Here is a 14,580-nt window from a genome sequence, read left to right as displayed (position 1 = left end):
TCAGTGTTGGGTGTGTGTGTACAATTTTCAGAGGAAAATATTTTGAACTACATACTTACAATATGGAATTTGACAACTGGACACCGTAAATGGATTCTTCATGCCCTTACTATGGCCAAAAGACTGATACTGATGCACTGGAAATATAAGTGTATGGTTCTATTTAATCAATGGATTGAAGATATGACTACACTTGCAACTTATGAATGGATTGCTTATAGATGTAGATTTTGCATAGATAAGTATAATGATATTTGGAACACATTTATACAAAATATAGTAGGTTATATGTATATATTAGATAAGTATATATAATTGTTAACTTATATAATGATACAGTATAGCTTTTATTTTTATTTTCCATTTAGTTCAATTAAACTGTTCTAAAAATAATAAAAGAAATTTATGTCAGAGAAATCTGATGAGGCAAGGGTAAGGAACAATAAGGATATTGTGTTAGTATTGGTGGTTTGTGAAAAATTTGTTGAATCACACTTGTACAGCTATTTCATGAAGAGAAATACTTTCTACCATGCACTCAAAGCCATCTGGTTTTATCTATTAAAAGAAAACTCATCCATGCCCCCCCCCCCGACATTTAGAAGAGTGGAATGCAGCACATTTCAAATGTTATAACAAGAATGGTTGCCATATTAGTTCCAAATGCAGGCAGGTGTGGTTCAAATAATAGCTTCTACTTGGCTAAATCTGTTGCTAGCAATCTGTTGACTCCTGATCCAGTATCTTGAACTCTGTATTCAGACCTACTTTCTGGATGCAAAGATCTAGCCTAGGAATAGTGTGTGCAAGGCTTCCCCACATCTTTTGCGGGTGGTGTGGTGTTTGAACTGGTTTCCAAGTATGCACAGAATACTAGGATTAAGTTTCATTCCATTAACATGCTGGACTGGAGTCCACAAGTGCTTAGATATCATCTGTATTGTGTTTCTTTCAGCAGGATAGTAAGATCTACATTTAATTTTTCTGCTCACTGCAGATCTGAAACTTTTAGCACTTTCTTTTAGCTAAGCCAATGATGAAAAATGCAGTAAGAGTGTTTTAAAAAAGAGCCCAGAAAATAATCAAAATTCCAAGCTAATCAAAACTCTTTTGAGACTGGTTTTTATTTTAATGTGAAGTACTACCAGTAATTATTAATATAGCACACCAAACTCATTTTGAAGCATAGAATAGACAATAGACTATTCTCTCCACTTCAGCCTTTAATTGTAGAAAAAATCCACAAGTTCTTTGTTGAAATTATGCCAAGTTATTGACATCTGAAAAAGTTGAGGAATACCCTAGATATTGCAGTGTCCATTCCACAGCTTAACTGTCAGAGAGTGGCTTCATGAAAAGAAACAATGGAAAGGGGTGGGGAGAGAAACAATCCTTGAGGACTAGATAAGCAGTCAGAGTCCTGGCATGGGAGAAGGGACATTTTCGCTGCCTTTCCAAAATCCCCACGAGAGAGCAGGCCTATATTGTAAGAAACAAAGACTACAGAAACTAGCAGAAACTAGGAACACTTGACATTTTAAAAAGACACTGCAGGTTTGAGCTGTAAATCTAGTCAAATATTGGGTTCAAATCTTGCACCAGCTCTGCAATATACAACATGCAATCTAACTGGACTATTGATGATGACTTGAATGAGATAGTAAGATAAGGAAGCAATGGCAGCATAATGGCAGCTTGTTTGTATAGGACTGCTCTCAAGTAACTGGTTTATGGAACACAGCCTAAGCATATTAGTTAAACATAATGAGAGAAGAGGGTTGCACTAGTTTCTATGGATTACAGTCCACTTCTTAAAGTGCATGAAGCGTTATCTTAAATTGGCACACACACACACCACACACTCATGGTGTGAAAGGAATACCTGCAGTCTCTGTCTTAGAAATGCTTCAGGCTTATGGAAGGTGTGGGCCCAGTTCTGAGATAATGGAGTATCCTATGGGTTTGGAAAGGGGACTCTTAGTTTGAGAAAATCTTGCAACTGGTGTGCCCTAATACCAGGAAGCAGCAGGAATCTGGATAACTACAAAAATTTGTATTTTTTGGCAAACAATAGACCAACAGCTCTGCATAACAGCGAAGACTTCCTATACTGGCAAGACCAATGTCCCAGTTAGTTCCCACTAAGCTATGGAAAAGAAGATCAAACCGATCCATTCGGTTAAGGAAATCAGCCCTGAGTGCTCACTGGAAGGACAGATCATGAAGCTGAGGCTCCAATACTTTGGTCACCTCCTGAGAAGAGAAGATTCCCTGGAAAAGACCCTGATGTTGGGAAAGATTGAGGGCACAAGGAGAAGGGGACAACAGAGGACGAGATGGTTGGACAGTGTTCTCAAAGCTACCAGCATGAGTTTGACCAAACTGTGGGAGGCAGTGGAAGACAGGAGTGCCTAGCATGCTTTGGTCCATGGGGTCACGAAGAGTCGGACACGACTAAATGACTAAACAACAACAAAGCTATGGAAGTAGCCACACCCAGAGAGGGGAGGAGCACATTCTGTTACATACCAGACATGTCACATTGCCACCTCTAGGATCAGTTCCAAGTGCCCTCTTGATATCACACAGAAAGTCATTTTCAATAATCTCAACAGCTGCTTCTAGGTTTGGTTACTATTCCCCCTGAGATTGAGGGAAAATGCAAGTGTTCATTTGCTGAAGATATGTGAAATGAACCACACACACAAAATGAACATTCAGATCACTCACTCAAAGGATATCATCCTCAAACTGTAAATGTAAATGCTGAAGCTCACAGCTTTTCCTGTGAACTGAATCCATACACAATTAGTTCACACCTTACATTTGCGTATTTTGCACCTTACATGTGCATATTGGGAGGTTCATGAAACCCTTGCATTGACCATTGTTACAAAAATTGATTATTAATTTGCATTAATATTTTCTTCCATGTGAAGTCAACAGCATTTGGGCTTTTGTGGCTATTTGGTCATGTTGAAACATTTTTTTTTTATTACACTGACCTCTGTCCATCTTTTGTAAGCCAGTTAGAGGTGGGTTTTTAAAAATAAATAAATTAAGCAGTCTATAAATTTTGTTAAATAGATAGAAAAACTGTAGCTTATGTCTTCATGAAATATGTAAGACATAGGCCGATCCAATATGGATAATGGTCAGGATATGCCACAAATTCTGTTTTAACTGGCAATTTTGGAACAATCATAAGAATGAATCATTTAAAAGAGAAGAAAGGATGGAGGGTGAAACTATAATAGAAGAGAAAGCTGAAATTGATAGAGGTAGAGGTCTATGCAAAATGTAAAATGATGTTTATTAGAGTGTTTATATATTTTGTAAACAGATTTATGCTGCAAACGTGTGTTGTGATCAACACACTTGTTCAGAAGTTCAAGTCAACTTCCAATTCATCATTTATAATTAATGTAAATCATATGTGAAAATATGTCTCGATGAACTGTGGAAGTATTTTTTTAAAAAAGAAAAATCCTTTTCAAGTGTTTAGTGGTTGAGAATAGCTAAGCAATTATTTACAGCTGCACACACACATTTTATCTGTTAGAATTTTTAATTTTTAATTGTTACAGTGTTTTAGATTTTGTAAATTCCATTTTCAGTCCTGGGGCCTGTGGGGCAGCACAGCTTGTAGAACTGAGTTACGAAAGAACCCCTCTAAGTATTTCCAGGAATTTTCCTGTATTAGACAGTATGGTCCACATGATAAGACACAAGATTCCATTTCCACTGGTAATTGCCTCAATCTGTATAGTACACACTGTGAAGCACACTTCCATAACTTGCAATACCCACTAACAAATGGCTCATAAGACACAGGAAACGGTATCCTATTACAAAGGGTAATTCACTACACTAATATTATTCATATTGTGCTGAAATGAATCATTAATCTACATACCGCTAGCCAATGAAGCAGGAAATCTCATTGTGTATTGCTCCCACCTGCTCTTCTAGCTCAAAATAAATCCATTAGCTAGGAGCCGTTTGTGTAATTTAGCTTGCAGAACAGCGTCACACAGAGAAATACAATTGAATAGCTACTTACATATCTGTAATATGAGTAATATGTATGTAGGAATTATGTATAGCTTCTAACAACTTGAGACTTAATTTTTTCATACCTATATTTCATGGAGTTGCAGCAACAAGCTGTACTGGAGTCACCCAACCCCTTTAATTATTGTGATAGATTAGCCTTAGTCCAACCAATGTTCATTCTGAAACCTCAGTCATGTCATTGAAAATGCATAGATGACATTTTTGGTGCAATCCAGCTCAGTGATCAGTCCTACTGAATTCAATGGTACTTACTCCTAGTCTTCCACTGCCTCCCGCAGTTTGGTCAAACTCATGGTAGTAGCAGCATTGCCACATACTCTGACAAAGTTTTTTTTATGGTGTATTGTTCGTAATGTGCCTTATATAAAAGGAATTTAAATATGGAATAATGAAGCCTTGTGAAAAAGTAAAAATACTCTACTGAAGTAGAAGAGCTTCTCATTTTAGTTCTGCCACATTTCTATTGTGATGACTGACATCTGACTCAAGAATGGCATTTTTGTCGTTGTTGCATCAAAAAGGTTTAAATATGACTGCTGAGAAGTTGTGCCCTTATGATTTGGTCGAACTGTTTGTTGGTGTTAGGGACTGGTTGGACACTGAGGAGTGTGCTGGTTGGATACTGATGAGTGGGCAATGGGAGAAGTGGGGTTGGAGACTGATTTGCCAGATGGGGTCCGTGATCTGGGGGGGAGCCTGCTGCAGCCAGGAGACAGGAGTCAGAGGCAGGAGAAGCTGTAGGATTGGAGAGTGAAGAAGAGGTGCTGGAGGAGGGAGAGAGAGGTCAGGCTGGTGTAGAGTCAAGGGCTTCCATACCTTCTCCTCCTGCCCCCACCTCTCCTGCTCCACTGTCTCCCAGGACCAGAAGAAGACTGAAGTAGGAGGAACAAAAGGTTACATGTAGGTTATATGTGTGCAGCTGGGATAGGGGAGACACAAGCTGAGGTAGGGAGCGGGGTCTCTCTGTTGCAGCAACTGCCTCATGGGATGCACACCTAGGAGTAGCTGAGAGACACAGGACTGGTGGACATGCCTTTCCCTAACTTGTAAATGTCACAATAAAGAGTTAATTTCTCACTCTGGACATTCCTTGCCTGACAGCACTGTGACAGCTGGCTATTTTGAGCTTATCTGTGTTGTTGGACTAAGCTTTGGCTTTCATTTTAACATCATTGTGATTTCATTAATTCTTAAATAACCCTAATTTTGAAAGTGGGTTGTTTTTTGTTGTTTTTTGCAGTAAGCATGATAGATAAAGGTTATAAACAAATGTACTCATGGATACAAAAATGAAGTGGTGCTCTTGGAGTGCTGCACTGGTGAGTATGTTTTAGGTTATGATATGGATTTCCATTACCAAAAATAAAGTCAGATCAGGTTACAAAATAAAACATGTTGGGTAACATCCAATGTTAGTCATATTCAGAGCAGAGTCACTGAAATAAATGTATACTCTGACTTAGTTTTATTTCACCCATCAAATATAAAAAGAATCGCAACTGCTTTGACTTACTTTGTTATTTGCACAGCCAATTCACTTGCCCCTCTCTGGGGTTTTCAGTCAGAACCCAACCTCTGGACTCCTTTACCAGGTTACCCTGAATTTACACCCCGCCCCCAAGATTTAGACTAAGGATCCAACCCAATACTGTTTTCCCCCAAAAGTTGAAAACTGCTATGAGGAAGGCCAAACCTCCAGGCCGGCCCAATCTGTCTGCAGACAAACTCTTCCTGGCCCTGAATATGGAGAATGAGATGCTCCACAGCAAGGCCACACTCATGCGCTGCCCATTGACCTTGAGCCAGAGCTATAGCATATATAGGATAGCAGAATGCCTGCTTCAAGCTTTTATGCCCCACTGGTGGACTCAACAGAAGACTGGCCCTGTAAGGTCTGCCACCAGATCATCATCCCCCCTCCCCAGGCATCGACTGCCTGCCAAAAAAAACCAAGTAAAAAATTAAACTGCTGTTTGAATACAGTAAGTGGTCTTTGTCACCATCTCCAAAGGCCTGGCTATCTTCACCAGCAGATGAAAAGTTTATGCTAGATACACCTCCAAGGGAGATAATTTCAGGCAAATGATTCTGCCATTATTTTGTGACCACATATATTCCTATCATAACATATCATATGATATTACATTATATTATTACATTATATATGCTGAAAACATCCAGCTTTTTTAAAAAAACACACAAAACTATTTTTATTTCCAATAAGCTGCTTATCTGCAGTATATTTCAAAAACAGGAGCAAGTCTACACAAGATTCAACTACTTCTGAAACTCATTTTTTATGAGAGTAATTGGAAACTTTCTACCAGTTTGACTTACTTTTGGATTATCTGCTGAAACCGTGTCAAATCTAGAATAGCCTTCGCCACTTTGGTTTTATCCAAATATTCTGGCCACAAATTCCCCACTTGCATTTATTAGATATACACAGTGCTTTTTTCTTTAAAAAAGTGTTTAGCAGTACTCTCATTTTGACTCAAGAAAATCACCATTTTATAGTTCAAATCAGGAAAAATAAATACAGTAAATGGACAAAAGTACAAAGATTCACAAAATGTTTAGGGGTATGCGTACCCCCTGCGTACCCCCCCCCAAAGAAAGCACTGGATATACATCTTGTTCCTTGAAATGTATTGAATCATATTTAAGCGCATTATAACAATGAAAGCCTAATTCTGAGAAATACTCATTAGTTTCCCCATAGCCCATCATGGAGAAATGATCCATATATTTGCAAATGTAAAAAAGCTATGCAACCATTAGAACATCCCCTTTAAAGGGTCTATTGCTGTCATCATCCTTGTGTTAACTCTGTGTTAGCAATAAAATGTTTCTGCCCTTGGAGCGGTTTTAATCTTTAGCAAAGATCCTAAATTTTAATGTCTGTTCGGAGATAAACGGCAGCTGCAATAGTAATTCTGTCATATCTTGTGACCATAGATATTCCCATATACTGTTATTTATGCTGCAAACATCCAGTTTTAAAGGTTTTGTCCCGATTTCCCATAAACTGCTTACCTGCACTATATTTCAAAAACAGGAGCAAAGCTGACCAAGACTCAGCTCCCATTGTGTAATCTTACCACAACACTTCAAAACTTCCCAACACTTTGGGAAGTGTTTATGGGGCTTACCACTACTTCTAGGGTGCCAAGTCTGTATGCATATTAGAACAATCTTCTCCAACATGGGAAGGCTGGTGCTGGCTGGGATTGGTGAGAATTGTAGTCCAAAGCATCAGAAGGGCACTATGTTGGGAAAGGCCATTAGCCACGATGGCTATGCTCTGCCTCCATGGTCAGAGGCAGAAATGCTTCTCAATGCCAGTTCCTGGAAACCACAGGAGGGGAATGTGAACTTCTGCTGGGGTCCTGCTTGCAATTTCCCCACAGGTATCTGGTCTGGACTAAATGAGTCATTGGCCTAATCCAGCAGGCATTTATTATGTTCTTAAGGATGAAGTAGAATACATATATGTCACTGAAGAAGATACCCAACTCCAATAATAATAACAATAATAATAATAATAATAATAATAATAATAATAATAATAATACCCTGCTCATATGGCTGAGTTTCCCAGCCACTTGGGGCAGCTTTCAGCAGAATATAAAAACATATTTACATGAAAATGCTGCACACTTCACTGATAGCCCTGGCACTTTTAACAAACTTGAGTACAGATAAGTTTCCGGAATTTGCAGGCTGTGTGCACACACGCACAATTCGCAGTTGAAAACACACCTGGCCACCAGTAAAAACAATACTGCTAACAGATAAGCCTTAACATGGCATGATAATTCAACAAGCTTTTGTTGTTCTAGATCTTGGAGCATGTTGCTGACTCAGAGTACTGCATAAAGACAGACGATTTAATTGCATTGGCTTCAACAGCTTAGCTGAAGATGCCTAACTCTGTAGGATTGTGGCATTAATCAAACAGGTACTATATATAGATGGCAAACATGAATACGCATACAAATTTATTCTGATTAGTTTAGAAGGATGAAGGATGGCCTGTGTGTGTGTGTGTGTGTGTGTGTGTGTGTGTGAGAGAGAGAGAGAGAGAGAGAGAGAGAGAGAGAGAGAGAGAGATTTCTTTCAAACTGCAGTTTGTATCTCTGGTGGACTGCATTCTGCAGCCTTCTTGAAAAAAACCTCACAGCAGCCTCGGCTTCACTTTCCTGTAAGTGCAGGTGGGGAAGTTGCCTACCAAGTACCTGACAGCTGTCTGTTATCTGTTAAAGTGAAGTTGTTTCTGCTTTAACAGAAATCAGTGTGGAAAGACCTTTTCTGGGGATAAAAGGAAGAACTTCCTATACAAATTCACCAGTGCACTGACCTGAGGCACTCAGTAGCCAGTCTTCCTGTTCCCAACACTTCAGTTATAGTCTAGGTCTAGGAGACGGTATCATGAAGTAATTCCTCACGTAGGGCTTTTTTCAGATCAAGACATGTGAACAAGAGGCTCCAGAATGCCGGAGAAACATTTAATAGAAGTTGAAAAAACATGAACTATCACATTCACATCACAAATGACAAGGAAAGGCTGGCATTGTTTTATGTTTGTAAAATTTAGATGGTCAATCAGCTGTGTACATTTTAAAACCTGATATTATATATAAAATACTTATTTTGAATGGGTGCTGTCATTGTTTCTTTCTTTCCTCTCTCCCTTTTATCCCTCTTGCAACAAAAAGTATAACAAACAAATACATGAACCTCCCACTGAAATTATAAAGACATTCTGAAGCCTCTTGTGAATGAGGCAGAGAAAAACAGGTGCCTCTTTCTTGGGGGAAGAAACATTTACATAAATTGAAGGAAATTAATGGAAACTATGCATTTCCTCATGAGTCATTTGCATGACTTTCTCCTCCGCTGCTCATGACTCCTCTTTGCAGTGTCCAAAGCTGATCTCAGTCTTCCAAGAGAGATCTTTCTAAACATTACATTATTTTAAAATCTCCCCCCACACACACAATCTTTGTGACAGAAGCCTACTGATTTTAAAATTAAAAAAATACAGAGAAGAGCCTGCTGTGTAAGGCCTGTGGTCCATCTGTTCTCATAATGTTCAACCAGAAGCCTATGGGAAGCCCACAAGCAAGACCTGAGTACAATAGCACTTTCCCCTTCTGTGGTTTCCAGCAACTGGTATTCAGAACCATACTGCCTCCTACTGTGGCAGTCAAACATATCCATCAGGCTTAGTAGCCACTAGTAGCCTTATCATCCATTAATTTGCCTAATCCTTTTTTTTTACAGCCATCCCTGCCATGGTGGGAGCAAATTATATAGTTTAGCTATGCAAAGTCTGAAAAATGATAATTATTTAATAATAATAAATCTCTTGTCTCTCCCGAATCTTCCAACATTCAGCTTCATTGGATGACTCTTAGTTCTAGTGTTCTGAGAGAGGGAAAAAACCTTTTCTCTATCTACTTTCTTCATACAATGCACAACATTGTAAGCTTCTACCTTGTCGCCTTAACTTGCCTTTTCTCTAAACTAAAAATCACCAAACGCTGTAACCTTCTCTCCATTTTGAAGCTTGAAACGTGCTGGAGGCTGACTTTTTGCTATGCATATAAGATTTCAGCTATTTCCTAGCCACAAAACTATGGGTTGTATTGAAGGCTGCACCAGCCCTCTGGCACAGATTTTAAGGATGTGCAGGGGGAGAGAAGTGGAAGGGAAAGTCCCACTGCACGAGCAACAGTGTTGGAGACAACCCTATGATCCCGAGTCAAGGGCAGAGTTAAGGGTAGATCATAAATACCTTGGCTTATGGTACTTGCATGCTTTCGAAAGGAACACTATAATTGCCCTAAAATGGAATAATAATTATATTTTCCTGTTTATGCAGCTAAAATGATGTCATTTTGGGGGGAAATGCATTATTATTTATTATTGTGTTATGCTATTATTTTATTATGATGGATAGTCACCAAAAAATACAATTCAACTCCTCCAAAAGGTCTAGGTTTATTTAATGATGAAAACTGTAATTATTTTCTTGGTTCATTCCCCACAACATTAGAATTTGCTAAAAGCTTTCTATGTACATTCATAATTATCAATAATAACAGCCACTAATGCATTCCTGCAATTTACAGACCATGACTTTTAGCAATAGAAAATGTCCAATCTGTTGTACAAAAGGATACAGCATTTTAATAAGGGCCCATCCATAAAATGCCTAGTAATGACTGGATCACAAGCTTTCCAAAAAGAAAAAGGACAACCACTTGATGTCTTCATCTTGTCCTTTTGACTCCATCCGTAAAACCACAAACAAAACAGAAACCCCATGTTTTATTCAGTATTTTATTACATAGATTGGTATGGGTCTAAGACTAGATCTGCACAATACAACTGTGTATCCACCTCTGAAAGGAGTAGCATCACCTTCATCCTCTCTGTGGATTCAATGCCACATAAATTGTGGTATGACATCATAAAGTTGCAAGCTTTGGCAACAGCCAATGAAGTGCAAGTGGAGAAAGGAGGGGACCCCACAACATGCTGACTTTGTTTCACACAACTTTCTTGATAAAACACTGCTAGAAGCAGAGCTTTTTTTAGCCGGAACTCAGTTCTGGCACCGCTCAGGTGGGTGCCATTTCCATTCTAAGAGAAAGAGGGAAGTTTTTATGGTGAGTTCCGGCACTTTTTTTTCTAGAAGAATATCTCTGACCAGAAATGTGAGGAAGTTGGGGCATAGGCTGCTGCTTTTGGCAATGGTCTCCCATTGGCCACAGCACATTTTTCCAGCCTAAGAAGCATTACTTGCTCTGGGGGATCTCTGAAATTCTAAGGCCAAGCAAGTAGACATAACAATCATTGATTTTGTGGATTCTCTCCTAGTGACCAAAAATAATTTGGAATGCCATTCTGTTGTTGTTTTTGGTTGTTGTTTTTTTGGCCGGGGGGGGGTAGGGTTGATTATTTGCTGCAGTGACCATTCCTTTTTAGCTTATCGTTATTTCACTATATTTTTTAATGTGCCACTACTGAGGGTGGCAGTGAAGCTCCTCTTTAAGCCATCAGAAGCAACTTCTCTCCCAACATTCCCTGGGAATCAATGTTATGCTACACAACATACCTCACAGTATTTTGGAAAAGGGTGTGAGTGGAGTTATAGGGTGAAAAAACAAGTGTAGCAGTGAGGAAGAGGTTGACATGAAGTGCAAAGGCCAGACTTCTGCAGTTTCCACTCATCCCTGATCTTTTCTAGTGGGGCAGCTCTCTTGCAGCTAACAGGTAGCACTGGTTTTGCTGCAGCAGCCTAATTTAACAGATGAAGCATTTAGGCCTTTGGAGAAGAAGCTCTTGGTAGGCATTACTGGGAAGGGAGGTGACAACTTCCCTTCAGATTTTGGGCTTCTGAATTACCACGGTGTTTTTACTACCTATTTTTTGGAGAAACTGTTTGGTGACTATATTAGGGCTTAAGTGGATTAGCAAGTGGGCCATTAATATAATTATTTTCAGATGTTATGTTAATGAGGTCACAAATAACTCGGGAGAGAGGCCAAGAAGCTATGAACCTTGCTGAGGCAGACAGAAGAGGACCCTGGGAAGATTGCTCTTATGAAAAGCGGGGATGTCATAAACCTGGTCTTTCAGAAGCAACAGGGTTCATGAGGGTTGTGATACTTGTTCATTGAGTATAGCTGAAGACAAAGGAGGTTGTGAAAAGAATTTGGGGAAGAGGAGTCAGCCCAGGTTGATCCCTTTTCCAGGGCAAAAGCAGCACAGGGAGAGTGAGAAGACCATTTAAAAAAGACACAGGAGAATTTTAGTAGTAAGAGAGGCAGAACTCTCACAGATCTGTTGAAGGATGAGGCTGCTAATTTTGGTTGTGAAATGTACTATACGTGACTCAGTCACTCTCCACGGGAAGGGAAGAGCAAGTGATTTGTGGGTGTTAACTGAAGGGTCTGCTGAGTTTTGCCAAGGGGTAGCTTAGTTGATTATACATCCCAGCTCACCTCATATCAAGTATCTTATTTCCTTCTGCACTGGTTTTATTAAGCAGATCTACATGCCTTGTTCCCTGTTCCATTAGCCTATTCAATCCTAATGTTAGTAACTGGCTCTATTTCTTGCCCCTTCAAATAAAATACACTCCGTGATTCTTCATTTAACTTTAATCTCTACTCTCATCCCCCATCAACTGGTGCTCTGGCTATTGTCACACAGGGTGTGGGATCAATGCTGCAGTCAAGATGGCAGCTTCAGGAGTCAGTGTGATAATGTTCCACAGGGAATGAGTAAAGGGAAGGGAAGAACCTCTTAGGTTATCTAAGCTATTTTGAATTTCTTGGATACCGAGCTGCAGCAGGAGCAAATATAACATCGCGGTGTGTTATTTCTGGCACCTAACTAGATATTCTGTATTTGCATTAGCTAAAGGGAAATAAAGCCACTTCTCTTCTGTCACTCCAAGTCCTCTTAGTTGCACACCTGCCACAATCCAGCATTCTTGTGAACATCAAATGATAACAGCCTCCTAGAATCTATACACTTGCCATTTCATCAAACTTACCATGGAAGGAGAAGAATGACAGGAGATGAGATGAGAAACCTAAAGCTACTTCCTACAGAGTCTAATGCAAATGTATTTCAGGACTTGTTTGCTTTCCAAGTACACTAGGTTCAATTCCTACCCCCCCCCCCAAAAAAAAGATTCACAGCTTGCAGAGCTTCCTGTAACACAATGACATTTCTTCAAAGACCTACTTGGATCAAAGAAAACTGGAACTATGCCCGCTTCATGGAAGCACATTTGTTACAATTTGCCATTTTTTAACAACAATGTGTGTTGTAATCTTTTTGCATTTCTAAGAACATGTAAAGATTAACTTTCAATGTTCTAGATGCCAGTCTCAGCACTAGACGTTCAATATTTGTATATAAAAAGTGCTCTAAAAAAAGTAATGCCATTGTTACCACCACTCTCTGTACACCAATAACTGCTCACGTGAGTGTTCTATTCACACAAGCAATATATTATAGAGGATGTGATTTACAGAGGATTGTTTCTTCCTTTGCACTAAGCCAGACTATTGGTCCCTCTAGCACAATATTATCTATACTGATTGGAGGTGTTGTCAGAAGTCTTTCCCATCTCTACCTGGAAATGTTGGAGATTAAACCTTGAACCTTTTGCAGGCAGGGATGTACTCTTGTTTCCATCTGTAATGGCTGTAACAGTCCTGTTTTTCTATTTTTTCGCCTATTTGTTTTATGCTGCTCCCTGTCCTGACATCTGGATGCTCAAAATTAAGTAGACAGGTAGAAATACAGGAACAAATTTCGGCACCAAAATTCAGCAGCAGAAACAAAGCATAAAAGTTACCTGCCGCAAGTCCAGTGTGATGGTCACATAGTGATATTCCATCCCATTCTGAATGCTGGGACTTTGCCACCAAGTATTCTTGCCATCAATTGCATTTGTTATGGGGTGTCGCTCTGTTGGAACATTAGTAAAATGCAAAAATAATAATGAAGCTAATTGGCAGTGAATGTGACTTGGCTTCCATCTCACTCACAAATTCCATTTCAACCGACTCAGCAAATTCATTCTGTTGCATGCAGTATTTAAGAAGAAGAAGAAGAAGAAGAAGAAGAAGAAGAAGAAGAAGAAGAAGAAGAAGAAGAAGAAGTGTGTGAGAGGCACATACAATATCCTGGATAAAATTATTTTCCAGTGCTTGCAATAGCATACCACAAGCTTTAGAAATGCACCACAAAGCTTTGGGATGAAACATATTTCCAAGACATAATCAGGAAGAGATTAAAGATGCAGCTAAAACAGAGAGAGAGATGATCTTTCCACGATTCCCCATACTTCTTACTCCTAAGGCCTCTTAAAACACAATGCTCTGTTGTAATGCTTAGGCTATAGGCTGTTGTTTCTGGAAACAAGTTCTCATTAATTTCAATCAGATTTTTAAATACATTTCCTATGCACAGCCCATTGAAATGAATGACAAATGTTCAGTAGCAGTGCCCAGTGAATTACACCCAATGAGGCTGTCAGCTGTTGTGAGAAGAAGTGGTAGTTGTGAACTGTGGACATGTCATACTGACAAATGGATAATTTTTCAAGCAGTATGACTAGTTTTGCTAGTTAAGCTTAGTGGTATCAGGGTCCAGATCCAGTGCTTTAAGTTGTGCTGCTTCCTTTCCTAATTCCAGTAAATCAGTATCTAGAAAGTAAGCTCCATTTAATTCAGTAGGACTTACTTCTGAGTAGACATGGTTATGATTGCCCTGTCAGTCTCTTGCAGACATCTTGGTCAGGACAACGTTGAAACTACATCCACAGTTCATAACTAGTGGCTACAGGTATCTAGCTAGGATATCAAAGTGCACAGGGTCCAGTTGCACATGCATGCCCCAATCCAGTTGATGGGCCTTTCCTTGTACACACTGATCTTTCTTTTTGGATAACAGCAACAGATAAAAGCAATG

General features: G+C 39.4%; 1 protein-coding gene across 7 annotated transcripts in view; it reads right to left on the bottom strand.

Moving 5' to 3' along the window:
• LAMA2 (laminin subunit alpha 2) overlaps positions 1 to 14,580 on the bottom strand; it is a 374,353-nt gene that overhangs the window by 267,780 nt on the left and 91,993 nt on the right. For all 7 annotated transcript variants that reach the window (XM_081856105.1, XM_081856106.1, XM_081856108.1 and 4 more), the window contains exon 3: positions 13,463 to 13,575. In XM_081856105.1, the coding sequence (XP_081712231.1) occupies positions 13,463 to 13,575 (113 nt within the window). The remainder of the gene's footprint in view (positions 1 to 13,462; positions 13,576 to 14,580) is intronic.

Source organism: Podarcis erhardii, assembly GCF_964252035.2.
Source record: "Podarcis erhardii genome assembly, chromosome: 3".
Classification (NCBI taxonomy): Eukaryota; Metazoa; Chordata; class Lepidosauria; order Squamata; family Lacertidae; genus Podarcis; species Podarcis erhardii.
Note: the sequence above shows the minus strand (reverse complement) of the source record. Positions and strands in the feature narration are given on the sequence as shown.